Genomic DNA, 27,407 nt, shown 5'->3' on the forward strand with positions numbered 1-27,407 from the left:
TACTTACTGTATATCAGGGTTTCCATCTAAATCTCTGAATGACATGATTCAGATAAAACCCCAGAGGGAGCCACTCACTATAATGAGGCAGCAGAATTAATTTGGACTCCGTCTGGCCTCTATTCAGCTTTGTCCTTCTTTTTAGAAGTGCACAAAACTGTGGCAGACCGCGCTTTTATGTATGCTTCAAAAGACGATCACTACTGGATCACAGGCCTCATTATAGGGAATTTTCTATCACGGGTTCTATCTGAATCACGTTTTTGAAGATTTAGATGGAAACCCCATTGTAAGTGCTCAGTGTAGAGCGCAGGATAAATGTGTGCTGAGCCTTTCTGTAATCTTTGGGAAGAAGAATGAATAAATCAATAGCAGGTGAAGAATTGGTTTTATTTATAATTTTCACCATTCCTCCTGCTGTATAAGTGATTAGACAACTTTATTCTTCGGGTCGGTGCGAGTACAGCGATACCAGATTGATATCGTTTTTGTATGTTTGGCTGCTTGTCACACACTAAAAGCCGCTTTTAAAAGCAAAAACAAGCTTTTGCATTGCCATATTTAGATAGCTATCATTTTTCCATATTTTGGCTGACAGAGTCATGTGAGGGCTTATTTTTCGCGGGATGATTTGAGGTTTTTATTTGTATCATGTAAGGGCACATGACATTTTTGGATTGCTTTCTATTTCGATTTTTGGGAGGCAGAATGAACAAAAACCATCAATTAAGGAATTTTTTATGGCGTTGATAAGACAGATTTATGTTTCAGGTCAGTACGATTAGAGTGAAACAACATTTGCATCTATTTAATGTTTTGGCGCTTTTACACAGTAAAAACTATTTTATAGAAAAAAAGAATTATTTCTTGCATTGCTTTATTCTGAGAGCTATAGCTTTTCATTTTTCCACTTATTGAGCTGAATGGCAGCTTGATTTTTGAGGTATAAGATGACATTTTCAGAAATACCATTTTAATTTATATTCACTTTTTTATTGCATTATATTCCACTTTCTGTTTGGCGGTATGATGAGAAAGCATAGTTTTTTGCCTTGTTTTTAAATTTATTTTCTTTTACGGTGTTCACTGAAGGGTTAGTGGGACAGTTTTATAGGTCGGGATGTTCCAGATGCGGTGATACCAAATATGTGTACTTTTTTGCTAATTTTTTTTTAACGTAAATGCACATCATTCCATGCGCTCATCAGTGAGCCCATGGCGTGATCACTAAGTGGCAATAGGTTTGCCATGCCAGCCGATTCTTCTATGAAAACCAACCTGTAGCTGGCATTCATAGCAGATCATGATTTTTATTATACAGAGCAGTACTATTGCTTTGGGTAGAACAAGCGATCAGACAATCACAGCTTCAAGTCCCCTATTAAATACTGCAAAAGGTAAAAAATTAGTTTTTTAAAAATATGAAAAAATACAGAAAACACAAAGTACAGGTCACCCCCCATTTGCTCCATTAAAAAAAAACAATTTAAAAAATAAACATATTTGGGATTGCTGCTTTCATAAAAATAAGATCTATCAAAATATAAAGTAAATTAATCCTATCACTAAACGGCGTATTGAGAAAAAATTGAAATGCCCGAACATTGCAATACAATGAAATAAAAGGCGATCATAACATTGTATCTACCATAAAATGCATCATCTTAGGGCATAAAAATAATCCCTCACACCATCTCAAATCTCGAAAATTGAACGACTGGTCTTGGAAAATGGTGACACAGGCAACTTTTTTTTTTTACAAAAACTCCACATTTCTTTTTCACCACTTAAATTTAAAAAAACTATGCATGTTTGGTATCTGCATAATCGTACTGACCGGGAAAGTTATATTGCCTGATCAATTTTACATTTTTATTGAACATAGTCAATAAAAAATTTTTTTTAAAAAAACCTGTGAAATTGCACTTTTAAAAAGCTTTGAATTTTTTTCAGCTTTCATATGTATCCCATGATAAATTGTCATTCAAAACTACAACTCGTCCCGCAAAAAACAAGCCCTCATATGCTTATATGACCTGAAATAAAAAAAAAAGGGGGTTGGAAGAAGTGGAGGAAAAAAATGAAAAGGAAAAGAGTGGAAAACGGACTTGGGTTGAAGGGGTTAAAAAAAGGCGCAAATGATGACTAAGATGCTTCATCTTTCGTCTCACCTCTGTTTCTTCATAGATTGTAAGCTTTTGTGAGCAGGGTTTTCAGTCTTCTTGGTTGAATTGTTACTAAGTCGGTCACTATAGATAATAATTTTGTTTTTTCATGTCCCCTATCAACTGTATGTTGCTGGGAAATACGTTGGTGTTAAAAATATTTAAGAAATATTAAAACAATATACCCGTATTTTTCGGACCATAAGACGCACTTTTTTCCCCCAAAATTTTTGGGGAAAGTGGGGGGTGCGTCTTATGGTCGCAATATACTAACCTCCGATCATGGCTGGAGGCTGGTGCGGGTGCCGTGGGGCTCTGTAGTGGGGTGGTGGCAGTGGGCTGTGCTCCGGTGCAGAGGTAGCGGCTCTCTGTGCTCCAGTGCAGGGGCGGCGGCTCCGCCGACATTTCCTCCAAGCTCGGAGGCCCCCGCACATCCCTTGCTGGCCGCCTCCATGTTGCGGTGGCCTCCGGGAACATGGACGCCGGGAAGATGGCCGCCGGTCCGGGGACGGCGCATGCGCAGGTTCAGATCTCGTCCTGAGATGTCGGGGGACGAGATTCAAATCTCCGCTGCCCCTGCACCGGAGCACAGAGAGCCGCCACCCTCATCCCACAGAGCCCACCTGCCCCAGCCTAGCTGCCCCAGCCCCAGCACAGCTGCTCCAGCCCCAGCACAGCACAGCTGCCCCAGCCCCAGCACAGCTGCCCCAGCACAGCCCAGCTGCCCCAGCACAGCACAGCTGCCCCAGCTCCAGCACAGCCCAGCTGCCCCAGCACAGCACAGCTGCCCCAGCCCTGCCTAGCTGCCCCAGCCCGAGCACAGCTGCCCCAGCCCCAGCACAGCTGCTCCAGCCCAAGCACAGCTGCTCCAGCCACAGCACAGCACAGCTGCCCCAACCCCAGCACAGCCCAACTGCCCCAGCACAGCCCAGCTGCCCCAGCACAGCTGCCCCAGCACAGCCCAGCTGCCCCAGGCCGAGCACAGCTTCCCCAGCCCCAGCACAGCTGCCCCAGCCCCAGCACAGCTGCCCCAACCTAGCTGCCACAGCCCAGCTGCCCCAACACAGCCCAGCCCAGCTGCCCCAGTACAGCCCAGCTGCTCCAGCACAACCAACCTGCCCCAGCACAGAGCCACCACCGCACGACCCTGGACCACTGCATGACCCCTGTGACCACTCCTCCACCTGTGCCGGATCCCTTCCCAGGTAAGCTGAATTTGGACTGTAAGACGGACCCCCATTTGACACATTATTATTTTTTTCCCTATTTTCCTTCTGAAAATTGGGGTGCGTCTTATGGTCCGGTGCGTCTTATAGTCCGAAAAATGCAGTAAGTAATAATTATGTTTATTTTAAAGATTAAAAGTCAAATGTTAAATGTTTTATACAATACTCGGGACACATATTTTGTCACATAATGACAATATAGACCCAGATTATGTTTGCTATCATGTTTTATAAAATCTCATACAAACATGCCCTTATTTTCTCATTTTTTCCCCGAACAGTTCTTTATAACTCCTGGTTCGATCATGTAAAAGGATGGATGCAAATGAAGGACAATAAGAACTTTTTCTTCATTACATATGAGGAGCTTCATGAGGTTAAGTAGTAATAGAAATAATGTGGTCCCAGATTGTGTTAGAAGATTGGATGATATCCCCCTCCCTCACACTTTTTTCCATCTTTTAAGATTTAATTTACAAATTATACATAATTATATATTAGAATTACTTTCTCGGTGTAGTCCTTAACCCCTTCATGACCAGAGGTATTTACATTTTTGAGTTTTTGTTTTTTGCTCCCCTTCCTCTCAGAGCCATAACTTTTTTTTTTCCATCAGGGTGGCTTGTTTTTTGATGAGTTGTACTTTTGAATGACACTATTGGTTTTAACATATCGTGTACTGGAAAATAGGAAAAAAATTCCAAGTGTGGCAAAATTACAAAAAAAAGTGCAATTCCACAATTGTTTTTTGTTTTGCTTTTTTACTATGTTCACTGAATGCTAAAATTAGCCTGCCATTATGATTTTCAAGGTCATTACGACTTCAAAGACACCAAATATGTCTAGGTTCTTTTTTATTTAACTGGTGAAGAAAAATTCCAAGGTTTGTTAAAAAAAAGTGCCATTTTCCGATACCTGTAGCGTCTCCATTTTTCATGATCCCGGGTTTGGTGAGAGCTTATTTTTTGTGTGCTGAACTGACATTTTTATTGATACCATTTTGGTGTAGATACGATCTTTTGATCGTCCGTTATTGTGTTTTAATGTAATCTTGGGTCAATCATAAAAAAGTAATTCAGGCGTTTTGACTTTTTTTCTCGTCACGTTTAGCGATTGGGTTTTTTTATATTGATAGATTAAGCAATTCTGAACACGGTGATACCAAATATGTGCATGTTTGATTTTTTTTATATTGTTTTATTTTGAATGGGGGGGTGATTTGGACTTTTATTTGTTTTTATTTTTTTATTTTTTTTTTATTTTGTTTTACTTTTGGCATGCTTCAATAGTCTCCATTGGAAAATACAAGCTGCCATAAACTGACCGGCTCTGCTACATACAGGGGATGATCAAATTGCCTGTATTTAGCAGAATCCGCCAGCGACAACTATGGAGGTCTGCAGGAGAACTCTGGTTGTCATACTAACCCATCGTTGACCCGCGATCACGTGACAGGCAGATTTCCGGCACGCAGGCTGTATACGCGTGTTAAATGCCTCTGTCAGAGTTTGACAGCGGCATTTAACGGGTTAATAGCCACAGGTCGATCGCGATTCCACCCGCTGGTGTTCCGGGTATAACTTCAAGATATAACTTCAAGATATAACCGGATATAACTTCAAGAGAAATGTGCTGTCTTCCAGGTGCAAAAATTAAAGATGTGTCTGACAAGATATCAGGACTCTTCAGACCTACAGATGACTACCCATTCCTGCTACTACATGTGGGGACAAATGACACCGCAAGAAACGACCTGGAAACCATCTGCAGAGACTTTGAAGACTTAGGCAAGAAAGTGAAAGAACTGGGAGCGCAGGTGGTCTTCTCTTCCATCCTCCCAGTGGATGGCCATGGAACAAGGAGGTGGAATAAGATTCTGCAGGTGAACAACTGGCTCCGTCGATGGTGCCGTCAGCAACGATTTGGATTTCTGGATCACGGAGTGAACTACTTATACGATGGACTACTTGCTAGAGATGGGGTGCACCTTACGAAGACTGGAAAGCATGTATTTGGAAGTCGCCTTGCTACACTTGTAAGGAGAGCTTTAAACTAGAACAACATGGGAAGGGAAGCAAAAGACCAGAAAACTGGAGCAAGTTCAGAAAAGAGCGACCAGAATGGTGACCGGTCTGCAAACCCTGTCTTATGAGGAAAGGTTGCAGGATTTGGGAATGTTTAGTTTGCAAAAGAGAAGACTGAGAGGAGACTTAATAGCTGTCTACAAATATCTAAAGGGCTGTCACATTGTAGAAGGATCAACTTTATTCTCATTTGCACAAGGAAAGACTAGAAGCAATGGGATGAAACTGAATGGGAGGAGACACAGATTAGATATTAGAAAAAACTTTTTGACAGTTAGAGTGATCAATGAGTGGAACAGGCTGCCACGAGAAGTGGTGAGTTCTCCTTCAATGGAAGTCTTCAAACAGAGGCTGGACAGACATCTGACTGGGATGATTTAGCGAATCCTGCTTTGAGCAGGGGGTTGGACCAGATGGCCCAGGAGGTCCCTTCCAACTCTACGATTCTATGATTCTATGATTCTATGATTCTACAGCTGACGTGTCAGGAAAGACGTGAATCCATCACAGGAGCCCACGTCAAAGGGAAAGAGTCCGACGTCGGCGTACTGTTACGACCAAAGTCGAAAAGAAGTTAAATTGAACCATCTTGTGTTTACATATGGAAGTACTGGTAGTGCTATATAGGCTTCTGTGCCCCAATAAAAATTACACCTTTTATGTAGAGATTGGATATGCCAGTCAGCAGAAATCTTGCTTAGGGTACCGTTACACCTAGCGATGCACCAGCGATCCCGACCAGCGATATGACGCGGTCAGGATCGCTGGTGCATCGCTAGGTGGTCGCTAGGGAGCTGCCACACAGGCAGATCTCACCAGCGACATCGCTGGGGACGGGGATCACTACTTACCTGTCAGACGCGGCGATCCTGCGTCCTCCCGCCCGGCTCCACGCGTCGCTCGTCGGCGCCACAGGAAGCGCCGCAGGAAGTGACCGACGAGGAATGGTCCAGCAGCTTCTCGCGCGATCAGCGATAACCAGCGGGGGAGCCGGTCAGAGGTAAGTATCAGACACAGCGATATCGCTAGCAATATCGCTGCAACGTCACAAAATCGGTGACTTTACAGCGATATTGCTAGCGATATCGCAGTGTGTAACGGGGGCTTTAGAGAGCCATACTCAAATTAGTCTTGAAATGTACAGGGGCGTGACAATTCACTTTAAAGAAGCATTCCAAGTATATTGACACTCCCCAATGCACTTCTAGCCTGATTTGCATATTTTATTAGAAAACAAGCAACTATTTCACCAGTGACAGTACTTCCTTTTGTAAAAGCCTATTGACATGTTACCTTTAAATTAATGTAGGTATTTTTTTTATTTATGCTTTAATCAAATCAAACTAAGTTCTAATATTTATCTTTCATGCACTAGACTTTGCTTTCATCAGAGTTTAACATTTCTGATTTATCATGACAAGGGTAAAGGTCTGTAGCAAAAAGCAGCATTGGCTGTAAAGTAAATAGTTGGCGGCATGGACTTTGATATGTACAAAGTTGTTGTTGGTATCACAAGCGTCATTCGTCAGTTTCTCAGAATCTTTCCATCTACATTTTGTGCTGACTGATGAGCACTTGTTTGACTTTTCTTAATTTTTGTCCTGGATCATTAAACAGAATATTTGAGTTGATAGAGAACTAAAAATGTATATAATCTTTATTGTATATCAAGGGAAGTAAAAATTTAAGTATGTAGTGAAAAATTGGGGGCACAAACACAAACAGGGGAGAACAACACATTTAGAGACAATATCAAAAAGTTGTGCAAAGTAATGTGTAGTAGTAATGGGCTAGTCTTAGATCAGTTGCAGAATGGAGGAAATGGGTAGGGTGGTAGATAGAGATGAGGGAGGAGATATAGAGTGGTGTAGAACCATGGAGCACTTTGTGCATGAAAGCGATAAGTTCATATTGTAGCAAATGGGTAACCAGTGCAAGGACTGACACAAGATGGAGGTATTTTTGTAGTAACTTGACAGAAATACAACCATGGCTGCCTAATTCAGACAGATTGAGAGGAGAAAAGGGGGACATTGATTATTATTAGAGTGTTGCAGTAGTCTAGAAGATAATTAATAAAGAGTTTAATTAAGAGTTTGTAGGGGGTGAAGTGAGACATTCCCTTTAACCCCTTTACCCCAAGGGTGATTTGCACATTCATGACCGGCCAAATTTTACAATTCTGACCACTGTCCCTTTATGAAGTAATAACTATGAAACGCTTCCATGGATCCCACTGATTCTGACAATGTTTTCTCGTGACATTTTGTACTTCATGTTAGTGGTAAAATTTAATTCAAATAACTTGCATTTATTTGTGAAAAAAATGGAAATTTGGCAAAAATTTTGAAAATTTCGCAATTTTCCAACTTTGAATTTTTATGCCCTTAAGTCACAGAGATATGGCACACAAAAAACTTAATAAGTAACATTTCACATATGTTTACTTTACAGCAGTACAATTTTGGAACCAAAATTTTTTTTTGCTAGGAAGTTATAAGGGTTAAAATTTGACCAGCGATTTCACATTTTTGCAACATTTTATTTTTACGGACCACATCACATTTGAAGTCACTTTGAGGGGTCTATATGATAGAAAATACCCAAAAGTGGCAACATTCTAAAAACTGCACCCCTCAAAGTGCTCAAAACCACATTCAAAAAGTTTATTAACCCTTCAGGTGCTTCACAGGAATTTTTTGAATGTTTAAAAAAAATGAACATTTAACTTTTTTTCACAAAAAAATTACTTCAGGTCCAATTTTATTATTTTACCAAGGGTAACAGGAGAAATTGGACTTCAAAAGTTATTGTGCAATTTCTCCTGAGTACGCTGATACCTGATATGTGGGGGGGAACCACTGTTTCGGCACATGGCAGAGCTCAGAAGGGAAGGAGCGCCGTTTGACTTTTTCAATGCAAAATTGGCTGGAATTCAGATCGGACGCTATGTCACGTTTGGAGAGCCCCTGATGTGCCTAAACAGTGGAAACCCCCACAAATGACCCCATTTTGGAAACTAGACCCCCCAAGGAACTTATCTAGATATGTGGTGAGAACTTTGAACCCACAAGGGCTTCACAGAAGTTTATAACGTACAGCCGTACAATTAAAAAATCATATTTTTTCCACAAAAATGATCTTTTCACCCCCAATTTTTATTTTCCCAAGGGTAACAGGACCCTAAAAGTTATTGTGCAATTTGTCCTGAGTATGCTGATATCCCATATATGGGTGTAAGCGACTATTTGGGCGCATGGCAGAGCTCAGAAGGGAAGCAGCGCCATTTGACTTTTTTGGCTGGAATTGAGATTGGACACCATGTCGCGTTTGGAAATCCCCTGATGTGCCAAAACAGTGGAAACCCCCCACAAATGACACCAATTTAGAAACTAGACCCCCCACGGAACTTATCTAGATGTGTGGTGAGCACTTTGAACCCCCAAGTGCTTCACAGAAGTTTATAACGCCCGGGCTTGAAAGTAAAAAAATCATGTTTTTTTTTCCATAAAAATGATATTTTTGCCCCCAATTTTTTATTTTCCTAAGGTTAACAGGAGAAATTGGACCCCAAAAGTTGTTTTGCAATTTGTCCTGAGTAGGCTGATACACCATATGTGGGGGTAAAACACTGTTTCGGCGCATGGCAGAGCTTGGTAGGGAAGGAGCACCATTTGACTTTTTCAACGCAGAATTGGCTGGAATTGAGATCAGACGCCATGTTGCGTCTGGAGAGCACCTGATGTGCCCAAACAGTGGAAACCCCCCAACTCTAACTCCAACCCTAACCCCAACACACCCCTAACCCTAATCTCAGCTCTAACCTTAGCCGTAAACCTAACCCTAACCCTAACCTTACCCCTAACCCTAACCATAACCCTAGCCCTAACCCTAACCCTAGTGGGAAAATGGAAATAAATACATTTTTTAAATTTTAAATGTTATTATTTTTCCCTAACTAAAGGGTGGTTTGATTTACTATTTATGGCGGGTTTTTTTGTTTGGCAGCTGTCGCACGCTAAAAGACGCTTTTTATTGTAAAAATAGTTTTTGCATCACCACATTTTGAGAGCTATAATTTTTCCATACTTTCACCCACCGAGTCATGTGAGGTCTTATTTTTTGCGGGACAAGTTGATGTTTTTATTGGTACCATTTTCGGGCATGTGACATTTTTTGATCGCTTTTTATTCCGATTTTTGGGACCCAGAATGAACAAAAACCAGAATTTCAAGAATTTCTTTTGGGGGGTGCGTTTACACCGTTCCACTTGTGGTAAAATTGATAAAGCAGTTTTATTCTTTGAGTCAGTATGGTTACAGCGATACCTCATTTATGTCTTTTTTTATGTTTTGGCGCTTTTATGCACTGAAAACAATTTTATATGAAAAATAATTATTTTTGCATTGCTTTATTCTGCGAGCTATAACTTTTTTATTTTTTTGCTGATGACGCTGTGTGGCAGCTCATTTTTTGCGGGACAAGATGATGTTTTCAGCAGTACCATGGATATTTATATGCGTCTTTTTGATCGCACGTTATTGCACTTTTTGTTCGGCGGTATGATAATAAATCATTATTTTTTGCTTTGTTTTTTATTTTTTAAGGGGTTCGCTAAACGGGTTAACTAATGGGACAGTTTTATAGGTCAGGTCGTTACGGACACGGCAATACTAAATATGTGTACTTTTATTGTTTTGTGTTTTTTTTTTCATTTCCAAAAAATGAATTTATTAGGGAATTTATTTTTTTTTTGTAATTTATTTAGCGATTTTTTTTTTTACTTTATTATATTGTCCCAGGTGGGACATCACTGTCATGTGACAGTTCGCTGATCTGTCACATCACAGATCGCTGTGACAGATCAGCGATCTGTCACAGGCAGTGCTGAAGGCTTCCTCATGCCGGCTCTTTGCAGGCATGAGGAAGCCGCCTCCCTGCAGGCCCCCGAAGGTCCCCGCCGCCATTTTGGATTCAGGGACCTGCAGGGAAGGAGGCCCCCGCAGCAGCGCTGCACATTGCGCTGCTGTGGGTGTCTCAGGGAAGCACAGAGGGAGCCCCTCCCTGCCGATGCTTCCCTAAACCTCCGGTGCACTGCGATCGTGTTTGATGGCAGTGTGCCAGGGTTTAACGTGTCGGGGGCGATCCGTGACCGCCCCTGACACATAGTGCCGGGTTTCAGCTGTGATAATCAGCTGACACCCGGCCGCAATCAGCGGCGCTCACCCTGTGAGCGCTGCCGATCACGCTATACGTACTATCCCATCCATGGGCATGGAGGCCCGGGTCCTATAGACGGGATAGTATATCTCATGTCAGAAAGGGGTTAATGTCGCCTCCCTTTAAGAAGTGGTAATGTATATATATGTAATTATTCCTGGTACTGCTAACCTTATAGTGTATTACCATTGTTTGCTTCATTGGTACTGCCACATTATATGTGTTACCATGCTGTACAGATTGTAATATATTGTAATATATTGTGCTGTATTATGTTCTACATATAAATGCATAGGTTAGGGTAAGCTGGTCCATCCATGGGGTTCAATAGTGGAGGGCACTATTAGTATAGAGTTTCTAGATATGGGTAAGTGTAGTTCTGTAGATGGCCACTAGATGGGGTATACTAGTGGGCCTTGTTAGGTATAGCTATAGGAAGTTCACATAGGGTAAACTGTAGGAGGAGCTGCTGTGGGTTAAGCAAGTGTAGGAGATAGGAACAGTTCAGAAGGGCGAGCACTCCAGAAGTGTCCACAAGGGCTCTAAGCCCAGGATGCCATAGCAGCTATGCAATGTTTTGAAGAAGAAAAGCACGGGCACAGTCAGACGGGTGCTGGATAAGACCGTAGCAGCTGTGAGCTTGCAGTTTATGACAGCAGCAGGAACGGGAAGGAATACATGGTCCAAAAGTCATGCAGGGCGCAGAATATTCACCATGTGGCAAATCTTAAAAAGGGCTGAAGCTTGCAAATCCAGGGTGAAACGGATGAACGGGATCCCCTATGTCTTGAGGTCCTACAGAAGTGATGCTGCGGTACCGCCTAGGGCGCTACTACCCCGCAATGAGTGTGTGGACAAAGAAAGCAGGAAAGGGAAAGTGCAGGAGGAATGCTGTGTGGACTGCAATGTAACTGAAGGGTCCGGGACCACTGAAGAGAAAAGTAAAATCGTTTGTTTTGCATCTGAACCGGTATCTGTGTCCGTTCTTTCTACCCTGTGCACAGAAGTTGAGTGTGCAGGAGCTGTGCCTCACTGCAGTGAAATTCCTGATGGTGAACCAGAACCCCGAACAGGTATGCCTGTAGAAGCTGACAATTTTTCTGTGGGAAGAGGCAGGGACACCAAGGCCCTGGTGTCCTCGGCCATGACTATGGTCCTGGCCCCTTCTTACAAGTTTTTGCAGTTTCAAAGGTGAGAAAATATCGGATTCTGGAGTTTGTCTTTAGATGTAGGTGACATGAGCAAGTGGGTGTCTGGATAAAGGAAATAAAGGAAAGCTCTGTATCAAATAGAAATCAAGACAGAGAACCTCCTGCTTTTATCATTATCATAGTATTATCATTTTTGTGTCATCTATTTTTATATATAAACAGTTATTAATATACTGCTTACATATATTCTTTATTTTTGGATAAGTAATAACATGTTTAACTTGAAAATATAAATGACATTAGATATTAACAGCAATGACAATAATAACAATTGGAAACATTAAACATATTAGGAAGTAGGGGAGGTAAAATAAGGAGTGTATGGGGATCGTAGAAGAGGAAGGTTGGAAATCCTGCCTAAGGCCTGTTTCACACGTCAGTTGCTCCAGTACGTGTAGTGACAGTTTTCCTATGTACCGGAGACACTGACACACGTAGACCCATTCAAATGAATGGGTCTATGCAGATGTCAGCGTGTTTTCACAGACACATGGTCCGTATGCAAAACACGCAGACATGTCCGTTTTGATCCGGACAAATGAGCCGCGACACGTGCAGCACACGTGAACACGGAGAACAGTGTACACTGTCCTCCGTGAGCAGGGCCGTATTTGGTGTTCATGCTGCTCTAGGCACTCTAAGTCGTGACGCCCCCTACTGATAAGTCATACTAAAAGTGCCCATATCTTTAGATATTAGTTAAAATTCCCCATAAACACCCGACTAATGTCGGCAAAACTCGCCGGTATCACCGGCAAGCGCATAAGAAGTCACCTGCATTTCATCCAGAAAACTTGGACAATTTTCTAATTTTCCTCAGATTTTAATCTATGCACCATCCATGTGTCCATTTTTTATGTCCATTTGCGATCCGCTTTTATACAACTACTTTAAAACACGTCCATGATCACATACAGTTTCCTAGGTTTCCATGGGGATCAGGTTTTTTTCTCGCACCCAAAAACTTCAATGTGTGAGTCTCATCCGAGACTCAGTAGAAAGTAGTGCCTGCTGACATTTTATTCTCATGGACAGTCGGAGCGAAAAAAAATCGTTCAACTGAACAGCCTCAATGCATGATCGGTGCACTGTCCGTGTGAAATCTGATCACAATTAAGACAGCAAAAGGCTGTAAATGCTCGTCTGCATGAGCCCCAAGGCCACCTTCACACATCCATTGTGAGAGATAAAATCCAAGACAAACAGCCCAATGTTTCCTCAGGTGTCATCCTAGATGTCCTATTTGCTTCAGTGTGTGGAGGAGTCCATGCTTCCAAAGCAATAAAAACCTTTGGAAGATCACGATTTTACTCAAGTTTATCACTAAGTAACAAATCCGTGATGAAAAACGGAAGCAAAATGTGAAGTCTCGAATCTGCATCTGAGTCTCATCGATCTCCATAGACCTGAGTCACCAAGTCTGATCAGCCGATAGATCAGATTAAGACCTGTTCTGAGTTACTGGGATCTCACTACCAGACCTATGGTTGTAACAATGTGTGAATACATCTATTCTGCTTTATGGGACAAATATGGGAAAAATAAAAATTGGACAGCACCCGGACGCAGTCAAACTGCCGAATAGTACGGACGGCGATGATTACATAAAGCCCCAGCAACCCCATATGTACCCCCATATATAGCCCTGCATATGTACCCCTGCAACCCCCACATATATCCCTCAACCCCCACATGTACCTCTGCAATCTCCACATACTGCCCTGCATATGTACCCCATATAGACCTGCATATGTATCCCCATATAGTCCAGCAACCCCCCATATAGCAATGCATATGTACCCCCATATAGCCTTGTAACCCACAGGAGGTCACAGGAGTTCATGCCGGCAGCGAACACAGACTCAGTGATGTCAATACTTGTCACTGAGCCTGTGCGGGCTGCTTCCCATTCATTTCCCAATAGTTTACAGCCCGAGCGCTGAATTAGCACCGCTCCAGCTGTAAACTGATTAACCCTTTAACGAGCCTTGTTACATGACAGGATAAAAGCCAAGCCAGAATCTCAATTTGCAGACACTGTGTTTCAGGGTACTACCCCTCGTCAGTGCAAAGTGTGAGATCTGGTATGGCTGTGAGAGAGGAGTCCTCTTCCTCTCTGAAGAGACAATTTGCATAATTAGCATATTTCCCAGAGGAGCATTGCGGCTTTAAGTCTCCTCACCTCAACATGCTTAGCATGTCATTCTCCGCAAGGAGAAATGATACTTCTTGGATAACGGTCAGACGCCACTCTCACAGCCAAACCAGATCTCACACTTTGCACTGATGAGGGGCAGTACCCCGAAACACAGTGTCTGCAAATTGAGATTCTGGCTTGGCTTTTATCCTAAGTCATGTAACAAGGCTCGGTAAAGGGTCAACTTGTCTTTTAGGATTGCTACTTCCAATAGATGGCACTAGAGTTCTAGTCCTCTTCCTCTCTGAAGAGACAATTTGCATAATTTATTTAACATCTTACTTACTATCAGATTAGTAATGGATAGGTGTGTTATTGACACCTCTCCATTACTAAGCCAGGCTTAATGTCACCTTGCAATAGAAAGGTGACATTAACCCCTTATTACCCCACTTGCCACCACTCCAGGGCAGGTGGGAAGAACCCGTCAAAGCTCCAGAATAGGCACATCTAATAGATTTGTGTCTTCTAGATAGCTGCGGGTTGTTATTTTTAGTCTGGAGGGGGGCCATATTCATGGCCCCTTACCAACCTGAGAATAGCATGACCTGCACCTGTTAGTTTTGCCGGGTTGGTTCAAAATAAAAGGGGGACCCCACATTGTTTTTTTTCATTCATTCTTTCCTGCTCACACTGTTACCGGCAGAGCAGGGAGAATGACATCCGTGTTCAGCACCACATGCAGGGGAACAGCGCTTACTGTAGCTCTACTTTCCCGGTGGCCATGTGGTACTGATACGGCACATGGGCAGCACACGTGTGCCACACGGACATGGATATCTCCGGTACTGTGATTTCCGGTACAAGATATATCTGGACGCGTGAAACTGCCCTTAGAAGTAGTTTGACGATATATGCAATAGATAATGTTATGCATGTAAATAACTCATACATGGTCATTGGGAATAATAAAGACTACAACAACACAAAGTATCTTCACCCACACCCTCCTTGACCCTGTGCAGACTCCACAATCCCAAACCACATAACTGAAAAAAACACCAACTCAGACCTGGCTCCCGAAAAGGCCATGAAGGAGTTTCTCGTACCTCCTGAGACCACTACACACAGCTATCCAGGAGAGGGAAAGTGTGCAGAGGGATATGAGGACCCAGGATGAGGAAACTTCAAGCAAGTGCACAAACGGGAAAAATGGAGAATAATAAATTAACAAGTATATCGTTCCACCAACCTAACTGAGGAGAAAGAAAGGTGCTGGGAAGGCAGACAAATACTCAGCAGAAATACCAGTGGTGTTCCAGCTCTTTGCTGAAGAGTTGGAACTCTTTAGCACTAATCCACCTAGAAGTATAGCCAGCAAGAAAGTGTAGTGAAGGTGGAATATATATAGCCCCACAAAGACCGTGATAGGGCTTACTAAAACTGTACAATGGGAAACACTTGAAAAGGAGCAAACCCAGAAAGGAAAAACAAGAGTATTTGGCGCAACCAGCATAATGACAGGGAAGAAAAGGTCAATAGCTCAGCAGAAAGCAGACCCGACCACTGAGCAAAAAGTCACCCGGTCCAATCCATAAATCAAGCCATGACAAGTTTACATATATTTATGCATTACAAACATTATTTGTTATTTTCCTTTGTTAATGATATTTGAGATTAAAGTAATTTGGGTGATCATAGAATCATAGAATGGTAAAGTTGGAAGGGACCTCCTGGGTCATTTGGTCCAACCTCCTGCCCACTGCAGGATTCACTAAATCATCCCAGACAGATGTCTGTCCAGCCTCTGTTTGAAGGGTTCTATTGAAGGAGAACTCACCACCTCTCATGGCAGCTTGCTAGCCTCACTGTCAAAAAGTTTTTCCTAATATTTTTCTAATATTTAATCTGTCTCCTCCCATTCAGTTTCATCCCATTGCTTCTAGTCTTTATGCAAATGAGAACAAAGCTGATCTCTCTACAGTGTGACAGCCCTTGAGATATTTGTAGACAGCTGTTAAGTCTCCTCTTTTGCAAACTAAACATTCCTAAAACCTTTAACTGTTCCTCATAGGTCACTGTTTGCAGACCTCTCACCATTCTGGTCGCTCTTCTCTGAACTTGCTCCAATTTATTGATGTCTTTTTTAAAATGTGGTGCCCAGAACTGGACATAGTATTATCCAAATGAGGTCTGACCAAAGTGGATTAGAGGGGGATATTTACTTCACGTGATCTAGATTGTATGCATCTGTTAATGTAATCCAGAATTGTGTCTGCCTTTTTTGCTACTGCATCACACTGTTGACTTATGTTTAGTATGTAATCTACTGTGTAAGTATACCCAAGTCTTTTTCACATGTGCTGTTGCTTAGCCCTATTCTTCGAATTCTGTATGTTTTTTTTTATTTTTCTTGTCCAGATGTAGAACTTTGAATTTTTCCCTATTAAAAACTTTCTGTTTATTGCTGCCCACAGTTACAGTATGTTTAGATCTTTTTGAATTATCTTTCTGTCTTCTATAGTATTAACTATCCCTCCTAGCTTTGTTTCATCAGAAATTTAATCAGTTTACCCTCGATTCCTTCATCTAAATCATTGATAAAGATGTTGAACAACATGGGGTCCAGGACACAGTCCACTTGAGACATTCTTCCAACTGGATGTACTACCATTTATGACCACTCTTTGGGTATGATTACTAAGCCAGTTATGAATCCACCTAACAGTTGCCTTGTCCAGTCCATACTTGGTAATTTCTTCATTAAGGATTGTATGAGATACTTTGCCAAATGTTTTGCTGAAGTCAAGATATATTATATCTAATGCCTTTCCCTGATCCAATCAGTTAATGATTCTGGCATAGAAGGAAATTAGTTAGTCATGATTTATTAGTTACAAACCCATACTATGCTGACTCTGGTTAATCACTTCATTCTTATCCAGATACTAAAGCTGGAGTCACACATAGCAATCTCGCTAGCGAGATCGCTGCTGAGTCACAACTTTTGTGACGTAACAGCGATCTCACCAGCGAGATCGCTGTGTGTGACAGCGATCAGCGAGCGGACCCCCTGCCGGTATCACTGATCGCTGTAAGAAACCTCTGGACATTTTTTTGGTCGCTGGGCTCCCGCTGGCCAGCACGCATCGCTGCGTGTGACAGGCGGGAGACCAGTGATCAGCTGTAAAAAATATAAATTAAAATAAAAAATATTGTTATTCTCACCTTCTGACGTCCCGCGCAGCCTTCCTCTCTCCACGCTCCGGTCTCAGTGATGCTTTGCATGAATGACCGCGAGACTTCACGCTCCCGCGAGACCGTGACGTCTCGCGGTCATTCTCGCAAAGGATTACTGGGACCGGAGCGTGGAGAGAGGAAGGCTGCGCGGGACGTCGGAAGGTGAGAATAACAATATTTTTTATTTTAATTCTATTTTTTACAGGGATGGCAAGCGATGCCGGGCGCTTGGCATCGCTGTGCTGATCGCTGGTGAAGCTGTCTGTGTGACAGCTCACCAGCGATCACATAGCGACTTACCAGCGATCCTGACACCTTGATATCGGTGTCTGTATCGCTGGTAAGTCGCTATGTGTGACTCCAGCTTTACATACATGTTGTTTAATAATTTGTTCAAAAATCTTTCTTGGTATAGAAGTCAGGCTCACCGGTCTATAGTTCTATTGGACCATCTTCTTCCCCTTTCTGAAGATAGGGACAACATTTGCTCTTCTCCAGTCTTCTGGGACTTCTCCAGCTCTCCAATAATTTTCAAAGATTATGGAGAGTGGTTCAATAATTTCCTCTGCTATCTCCTTCAGTACCCTAGGATGTAATTCAACTGGACCTGGAGACTTGACTTCATTTATGTTATCTAAGTATTTCCTCACCATCTTTATGTTTATAGATAGTGTGGTTTCTTCTATTAATTCAATAATACAGTGAAGATCAGTTAATTTTACATTTACTTTCTGAGAGAAAAAAGATGCAAAATAGGATTTTAAACTTTTTACCCTGTAAAAATCCTATAGCACCTTTGACTTTTCTTTTACTTTTAATACACTCTAAAATCCTTTCTTTTTGCTTTTAACATCTCTTGCAAGCTTTAATTCATTATCAGCTTTAGATAATCTTATGGGTGCCCTGGGGTTTTGTACCATTTATTAATATTTTTTTTAATTGTGCCCTTGATATTGTATTAATATTGAATGTAAATGTGTGCTTTATAAAAATGGATTTAATTTCATCTAGGGTATAGCAAGAATTTTAGTCTTTTTTCCCATTTTTTACGTAAGAAGCTATTTCTTGTTTATTACATATGCTCTTAGAAAATTTCAATATTTTTTTTTCCATTTTTATTTGAAATCAATTCTTCTAGAGTATAGTATTTTCAGTGGTTAAATTTGATATTCCTCATAGATTAAAATTTAGCTAATAGCTAAAGATTATTACTCATGTTATAATTTTAGATTGGCAAATAGATTTTTTATTTTATTTATGGTAAGAGCTCGTTGTTGTTCATCAGATGTTTAATAGGTAATTTAGGCATCTTCGCTGATGTTAGAATCTTGTTTTTTTAGGTTTTATATTTATTTGAATCAAGAATACAAAGAGAGTGAAATGAGATATAATAGGGATTAGATTATGTTTTTTATTGGTTTTATGCTAAAGTCTTAGTGTAGTTTTTATAAAAGCATTGGCTATTTCCCAGTATTTAAATCTATTATGGGGAGGTTAACCATAAATAATGGCTTATATTTTTTTTGAGTGTGTTCAACCCTATATCTACCCAGAGATTTTTTGTGTTGAGATGAATGCCACTCCATGACTCTGACTAAGTGGATGGAAAGCCTGTATTTTTCAAAGGTTAGTAGGCAAAGGTCTCCCTTATTTGTAGTTTTTAGTATCATTAATAGTGATGACCAAGCACTAAAATGCTTGGGTACTCGTTATTCGAGTCAAACAAATCGTAATGTTCGGGCAGACAAAATGCTCTGACAAAACGCTAGTGACAGGGCAGTCCAGGACCTCAAAGGCATAGAGAACCAGTTCATGCCACACATGTCCAGCTTGGACACCCATTAATTATAAGGCACAAAGGAATCACGGAGGACGTTGGTACGGTCAGCAAGGTACTCCCTCAGCATCTTCCAAAACTTGCACTCTTTGTGAGAGTACCCCACGCCTCAGGGCCAGTGCGATGGGAGGGTCTGAGAAAACTCTCCCAGAACTTTGCCAGCATTCCCCTGTCTCTGTTGGATTTGAGTTGTGTATTTCTCTCCTGTGCTCCTTGGTTGTCCAAGGAACTGCAACCTCTGCCGCCAGCATTGTCAAATGGGAATTTTTGTAATAATTCTTCAACTAGGGCCTTCTGTTGCTGCAAAATTTTATTAGACCTCTCCACCACAGGAAGGAGAGTTATAAAGTTCTCCTTAAAGTGTCGGTCTAGAAGGGTGACCAACCTGTTATTAGTGTTGTCCAAAATGTGGGAAAGGCAGCGACGCATAGACATGTCTGCCAGACTGCCACCAAACAAAAATTCCCTGTCCCCACAAAGAGATCGACTGTCCATGTTGTCCTCCTCGTCCTTGTAATGGGCTGGCTGATAGAACCCCTGAGCTGGGTTCAAAAGAAAGCCTGGAGGGGCATAACCAGTAGCCTTACCTAATCTGAACTTGGTTACAGAGCGGCTGACAATACCGTGATCCAAGGAAAGCCAAATGAGTTGGACCAGGTGCTTGACCAGGACAGACCTAGGGTAGATGGCAGCTATCCCCCTAGAGACCTAGAGACAGGTAGTTGGGACAGCCCAAAAGAAGGTATAGTAGATGCAGGCAGGTGCTGTAGGAGCACGGGAACTACGGATTCATACTGGACCGGCTGATGTACAGATGCACACTGGCAGGTGTGGCTGAACCGAATGATTTACAAATGGGCACTAGCAGGTATGGGCTGAATCGGCTGATGTACAGATGAGCACTGGCAGGCGTGGGCTGGACTGGCTCATCAACAGGCAGGTGGGCACGGCTTATAGACATGCAGGCGGGCACTGCTGATAGACAGGCAGGTATGCAGGAATACAACCACTGGAACCCACAAAATAAAAAGAGTGTTTAGGAACAAACTTTAACGTTGAACAGGCATCTTCATGCTGGACAAGGTGCCTTAAATAGTAAGTGTTCTCCAGCTATTGGCTGAGGACACTATAGGAGGATGCATGAGGCCGCTGTAAGAGAAGGGAAGTATGCAAGTGTGCCCTATGCACAGTGCCCGGGGACCGCACCTTGAGCAGCTGCAGACCCAGAAGGAGGGGACAGAGCAAGACGGTGGCCGGGGGGTGAGTACGCTGGCATCTCTGCCTGAGAGGGGCAGTAGGCAGAGATGCCGGCACTACAGTCCTCCTCCTTGTCCTCCTCCTTGTCCTCCCTCTCCTCCTTGTCTTCAGGGGATTCATGTTGAACAGACGGGATGAAGGTAGTGTGGGTAGTACTGTCTGTAAAGCAGTCAACCAGCTCCTGTTACTCCTCCTCCTTATTATCACCTAATTCGTGTTGAGAAGATAAATGAGGCTTTATTATGTAGCATCATCCAGTTTAGTTTCTTGCTCTATCTCATCTTGCTACACCTGCAAAGACTCCTCTTTAGTTATGATCAGCGAGCGTTTCAGTAGACAGAGAAGCGTGATAGTGATGTTGATTATGGAGCCATCGCTGCTCATCATCTTGGTCGAGTCCTCAAAATTTGGGAGAACGGCACAGATGTCAGACATCCATGCCCATTCATCAGCATTTATAAGTGGAATATTTCAAGAAAAAAAAATTAAAAATTTATTAAACATGCATAATTTGATTTCTCGCCCTTTTCGGCCAAACAGCAGGGTGTATGGTGTGTATCCTCAACATACCGCTCAACATACCCCTGATCCGCTCAGTCCAGTCCCATAGCAGAGTATTGCTCCCCGTAAATTTTGGAAGGTTTTTCAACATTGACCCCAGTGGAATACTAGCCCTTGGAGCACTCAGGACCGCTTGGTCTACTTCCTCGATGCCTGGGGCACCCAGGACCACTTGATCTGTCTCCTCTGTTCCTGGGGACTGGATATTGCCAACTACGCCAAGTGTGAGCAGGTTGCGGGATGCAGTGAGGCAGCAGAGGCAGAGCAAGGGTTAAAGTATTTAATTAACAGGGGAATGCTCCATGCAGGGAGATAAAGCAATTTTAATGAGTGAACAGGTGATTAAACACAAGGTATATGATGGGGAAAATAGCAGTAACTATAACAAAAGAAGTTCTTTTGGTTGACTTATTGTGTAGGTCAGTTCATGGGTCGTGGATGTTGCTGAATCAAAGATGACGCCCATAACGGCGAGCACGATGCTCATCTGATGAAGTATTTTGGGTATTGAGGATCCATCTTCTGGCGGCAGCGGTTGGCTTCCGGTACCTTCCGTTGAGCCTTTAGTCCACTTACTGATGCACCAAGAGGGTATAGGTCTCGACACTCTCTGGGTGTAAAGTAGACTGATGAACGTGTACGGGGGAATCGGGGCACAGCTTCCGGTCCCACACTGAGTCTCTTTGAGGTGATGCGTACGCGGTACTCTCGACCCTGGAGCGTTTGGCACCTTGCTTCAGGGTGACAAATGGGCATCCTGCACGTCTCTCCTGGCGTATGCTGCTAGTCACCATGGGGATCTGTGGGCATGGGTGTACTCGAGGGCCAGATCACTCAGTTCTCCCTGCTGTGCGCTGTCTGGTCCCGCCGAAACTAAGTACTTCCGCACACGCTAAGGCTGCAGCCACTTAGCCATACCTCCTACTCCTGGATGTGTCAGTTTGTCCGGTCTCATTAGCTTTCCCCTGGACAGCAGAGGAGACAGCCCTGACAGATCTGGACCCGGCACAGAACAGTTACCCGTGGTCCGTTCTTTCTTTCTACACTTGGGTTCAAAAGACTGAGATAGGGATGACTGAAGGCTGCGCTGGGACAATGATGTGGACGTGGATGATGATGGTGGTTGCAAGTGTGCAGTAACAGGTGCAGGGTGAGATGCATCTTTACATGCAACATGGACAGTGAAATGGTGTGCAAGTAGAACAGGGAAGAGGCAGTGGTGTCACCCACAGACACTGTTTCTGAACCCTGATGTTTGGCCCAAATAGTGCTAATGCTGGTCCAGCTGGTAGTAGTGCTGTAAATAGCTCTTCATAATGTCCAATTGAGGGATCACTTTTCTCTGGGTACTCAGCATGGTGGGAGGAAGGGTGATCAGGATGAGGATTATATGGTTCAGAATAACTCCTACTGAGACTGGTCCATGTGGAAGACAGGATGTGCTGGCAAAGCGACTGAATGGATCATCTGCTATTCATCTAACAACCTTTTCACACTGATCTGACTTCTACAGTGGTGTTCCATGCCCCCTCTGCAAAGTGGGACAGGAAGCTAAATTGACGTGATGTGTGTTTTCGTTGTGCTCCCATGGCTGGTACAGTTTCACCTTGCCCATATCCTTGACCTCTGCATTCACCATCAGCATCGCGTCCACTTCTCTGTCCCTTCCCATGCGAATTACCCATTTTATATTGTGTATGATATACAGTTGTGGCCAAAAGTATTGACACCCCTGCAATTCTGTCAAATAATACTCAGTTTCTTCCTGAAAATGATTGCAAACACAAATTCTTTGGCATTATTATCTTCATTTAATTTGTCTTAAATGAAAAAACACAAAAGAGAATGAAGCAAAAAGCAAAATATTGATCATTTCACACAAAACTCCAAAAATGGGCCAGACAAAAGTATTGGCACCCTCAGCCTAATACTTGGTTGCACAACCTTTAGCCAAAAAAACTGCGACAAACCGCTTCCGGTAACCATCAATGAGTTTCTTACAATGCTCTGCTGGAATTTTAGACCATTCTTCTTTGGCAAACTGCTTCAGGTCCCTGATATTTGAAGGGTGCCTTCTCCAAACTGCCATTTTTTGATCTCTCCACAGGTGTTCTATGGGATTCAGGTCTGGACTCATTGCTGGCCACCTTAGAAGTCTCCAGTGCTTTCTCTCAAACCATTTTCTAGTGCTTTTTGAAGTGTGTTTTGGGTCATTGTCCTGCTGGAAGACCCATGACCTCTGAGGGAGACCCAGCTTTCTTACACTGGGCCCTACATTATGCTGCAAAATTTGTTGGTAGTCTTCTGACTTCATAATGCCATGCACATGGTCAAGCAGTCCAGTGCCAGAGGCAGCAAAGCAACCCCAATACATCAGGGAGCCTCTGCCATGTTTGACTGTAGGGACCGTGTTCTTTTCTTTGAATGCCTCTTTTTTTCTCCTGTAAACTCTATGTTGATGCCTTTGCCCAAAAAGCTCTACTTTTGTCTCATCTGACCAGAGAACATTCTTCCAAAACGTTTTAGTCTTTCTCAGGTAAGTTTTGGCAAACTCCAGCCTGGCTTTTTTATGTCTCGGGGTAAGAAGTAGGGTCTTCCTGGGTCTCCTACCATACAGTCCCTTTTCATTCAGATGCCAACGGATAGTATAGGTTGACACTGTTGTACCCTCGGACTGCAGGGCATCTTGAACTTGTTTGGATGTTAGTCGAGGTTCTTTATCCAACATCCGCACAATCTTGCGTTGAAATCTCTTGTCAATTTTTCTTTTCCGTCCACATCTAGGGAGGTTAGCCACAGTGCCATGGGCTTTAAACTTCTTGATGACACTGCGCACGGTAGACACAGGAACATTCAGGTCTTTGGAGATGGACTTGTAGCCATGAGATTGCTCATGCTTCCTCACAATTTGGTTTCTCAAGTCCTCAGACAGTTCTTTGGTCTTCTTTCTTTTCTCCATGCTCAATGTGGTACACACAAGGACACAGGACAGAGGTTGAGTCAACTTTAATCCATGTCAACTGGCTGCAAGTGTGATTTAGTTATTGCCAACACCTGTTAGGTGCCACAGGTAAGTTACAGGTGCTGTTTTACATAAATTAGAGAAGCATCACATGATTTTTCGAACAGTGCCAATACTTTTGTCCACCCTCTTCTTTATGTTTGGTGTGGAATTATATCCAATTTGGCTTTAGGACAATTCGTTTTGTGTTTTTTCATTTAAGACAAATTAAATGAAGATAATAATACCAAAGAATTTGTGTTTGCAATCATTTTCAGGAAGAAACTATTATCTGAGAGAATTGCAGGGGTGTCAATACTTTTGGCCACAACTGTATCCCTGTTGAGAAAATGTTGCAGTGTTACTATCGCAGAAAACTTTTTCCATTTCAGATGGACTTATTAGATGGCAGTATCAATGTAGCGATGCTAATTCTAACCAAACAAGTTTTTTGCGTTTTGAGGCATAACTTCAGCATGAAAAATGCTGTATAAAATTACACTGCTGAAAAAAATGCAGTATTACAATGACAAAAATTGGCCCACTTCAGATGGACTTATTAGACTGCAGTATCAATACAGCAGTGCTATTTTTAACCAATCAAGTATTTTTGTGTTTTGAGGCACAGCTGCAACATGAAAAATTCTGTATAAAATTACACTGCTGAAAAAAATTGCTGTTTTACAATAGCAAGGAAATTGTCCTATTTCAGATGCACTTATTAGACTGCACAATACACTGATGCTATTTCTAATCAAACAAGTTTTTTTGTGTGTTTTGAAGCACAACTGGAGCACTATAAATGCTGTATAATATTTCCACTCTGAAAAAAATTGCAACATTACTATTGCAGGAAAATGTGCACACCTCAGATGTACTGGTTACAGTATAGGAGCAATATAGCAAGGAGATCTATCAAAGTCTGGCTGTTTGTTTTTGACACACGACTGAAAGGTCCAAATGGTGTATAATATTTCCCTGCTCAGAACAATTTGCAGTATTAAGAGTAAAAAGAATATTATTAGCCCTGAGAAGGGATTTTGGTATGAGTTGCAGGCTGCAGCATAAAGGATGTACAATTCACCTTATCCTGTCCTACATGATCCCTTCAACACAATCTCTAAGTGCTACTGACATCCGTATTACTATTAAAAAGATGCTTTTTATTGTAAAAATAGTTTTTGCATCACCGCTTATTGAGAGCTATAATTTTTCCGTATTTTGACCCGCAGAGTCATGTGAGGTCTTATTTTTTGCGGAAAGAGTTGATGTTTTTATTGGCACTATTTTCGGGCACGTGACTTTTTTGATCGCTTTTTATTCCGATTTTTGGGACGCAGAATGAACAAAAACTAGCATTTCATGAATTTCTTTTGGGGGGGGCGTTTATACCGTTCTGCGTGTGGTAAAATTGATAAAGCGGTTTTATTGTTTGGGTCAGTACGATTACAGCGATACCTCATTTATGTCTTTTTTTATGTTTTGGCGCTTTTATACAATAAAACCAATTTTATATAAAAAATTATTATTTTTGCATTGCTTTATTCTGCGAGCTATAACTTTTTTATTTTTTCACTGATGATGCTGTGTGGTGGCTCGTTTTTTGTGGGACAAGATGACATTTTCAGCGGTACCATGGTTATTTATATACGTCTTTTTGATCGCACGTTATTGCACTTTTTGCTTGGTGGTATGATGATAAAGCATCGCTTTTTGCTTTGTTTTTTTTTGAAGGGGTTCACTAAAGGGGTTAACACTAGTGGGACAGTTTTATAGGGCGGTGCGTTATGGATGTGGCGATACTAAATATGTGTACTTTTATTGTTTTTTATTTAGAAAAAAAGAATTTATTAGGGAATATTTTTTTTTTTTAATTTATTTTGGGATTTTTATAAAATTATTTTTACAAGTGTTTTTTTTTTACTTTATTATATTGTCCCAGGGGGGGACATTACTGTAATGTGTCAGATCGCCGATCTGACACTTAGAACAGCGCTGTGTCAGATCGGCGATCTGACAGGCGCTGCAGCAGGCTTCCACATGCCTGCTTTCAGCAGGCAGTGAGGAAGCCACCTCCCTGCAGGAGCCTGAAGGCCCCTGCGGCCATATTGGATCTGGGGGCCTGCAGGGAGGAGGACTCTCGGAGAGACGCAGCACATCGCGTCGCTCCGGGGGTCGCAGGGACGCATGGAGGGAGCCCCCTCCCTCCGCCCTTCTCTCCTATTCCTCCGGTACACTGTGATCATGTTTGATCGCAGTGTGCCGGGGTTAATGTGCCGGGGGCGGTCCGTGACCTCCCCTGAAACATAGTGTCGGGTGTCAGCTGTGATTATCAGCTGACACCTGGCCGCGATCAGTGGCGCTCCCCCCGTGAGCACCACTGATCGCATGCGACGTAATATTCCATCCTTGGGACTTAGGTCGCAGGTCACATGGATGGAATATTACGTCCAATGTAGGAAAGGGGTTAATAACAGGCATCTCAAGCACACTGACGCTCAGTAAGTAATAAGTAGTGAAGAGCACGCTCGCTCATCACTAATCATAAATTCTACCTTTTTTATTTTCTCATAAACTTCGAGAATATGCCTTAAAATTTCAGGAAAAAAATCAGATGCTTTATGACCCAAATGGAATCCAATTTTTTCTTTGCACATCCAAAGACGTAAGTGGGCAAGTCTGCATGCTGAGATTTTTTTCATGTAGTAATAAAGCAGTCTTCTTAACAAATCTTTAGAAAAACATTTATCCAAGCGGTGTCTGTTTTTTTTCACCGACAGCACTCAAAACGAAAATACAGTCGTATGAAGGTAACCTTATTGTGGAAATTGGAGAATCCTCACAGTGTGTACATTACACTCTGCTAGGATTCCAGAAGTTAGAGTCTCTATTGAATTCCAGAAATGACTTGATAGATAGGGAGCTGAAATATATTCTTAAATATAAAGTGTATAACATGGGTATACTTTTTCCACAGTTCATGGGGAAACCTTAATAAAACAGTATTTTTGTTTTCTGCAGGATCTTCGAGATAGTGTCGTAAGGATCTGTGAGTTCCTTGGGAAGGATATAGGCGACTCTCAAATTGATTTAGTTGTAAAACATTCATCTTTTAATGTCATGAAAGAAAACAAAATGTCCAATTACACGCTCATCCCTCAGGACTTTATGGATCAAACTAAAGGCTCTTTTATGCGCAAAGGTAAAATTTGCATTTTTTTTTTACAAATTCATTAAAAATAAACTTACATTTTTCTAGTATCTTAATAAGCAATTATCAAGTTTTACATCTAACCAAATTAATCTAGACATACAAATTTAGTTCAAATTAATGGTAGTGTGACAGAGTGGAGATACGTAAGTGCGTTTTATTAGTAGTGTTTTCAAAAATTATTCCCTATTTTGGGTGATTGGGGGTGTATAGTGTTTTAATCAAAATGCTGGGCTCAAGGTGCAAGGTTTCTCCTT

At 42.2% G+C, this 27,407-nt stretch overlaps 1 protein-coding gene across 1 annotated transcript in view; it reads left to right on the forward strand.

The window, feature by feature from the left end:
• The window catches only part of LOC141055576 (sulfotransferase 2B1-like), a 79,555-nt gene that overhangs the window by 26,733 nt on the left and 25,415 nt on the right, over positions 1–27,407 (forward strand). Inside the window, exons 4-5 of the mRNA XM_073552558.1 lie at positions 3,673–3,767; positions 26,961–27,141. Coding sequence (XP_073408659.1) covers positions 3,673–3,767; positions 26,961–27,141 — 276 coding nt within the window. The remainder of the gene's footprint in view (positions 1–3,672; positions 3,768–26,960; positions 27,142–27,407) is intronic.

Source organism: Dendrobates tinctorius, unplaced genomic scaffold (genome assembly GCF_039654945.1).
Source record: "Dendrobates tinctorius isolate UK_male_01 unplaced genomic scaffold, ASM3965494v1 ptg000001l, whole genome shotgun sequence".
NCBI classification, from domain to species: domain Eukaryota; kingdom Metazoa; phylum Chordata; class Amphibia; order Anura; family Dendrobatidae; genus Dendrobates; species Dendrobates tinctorius.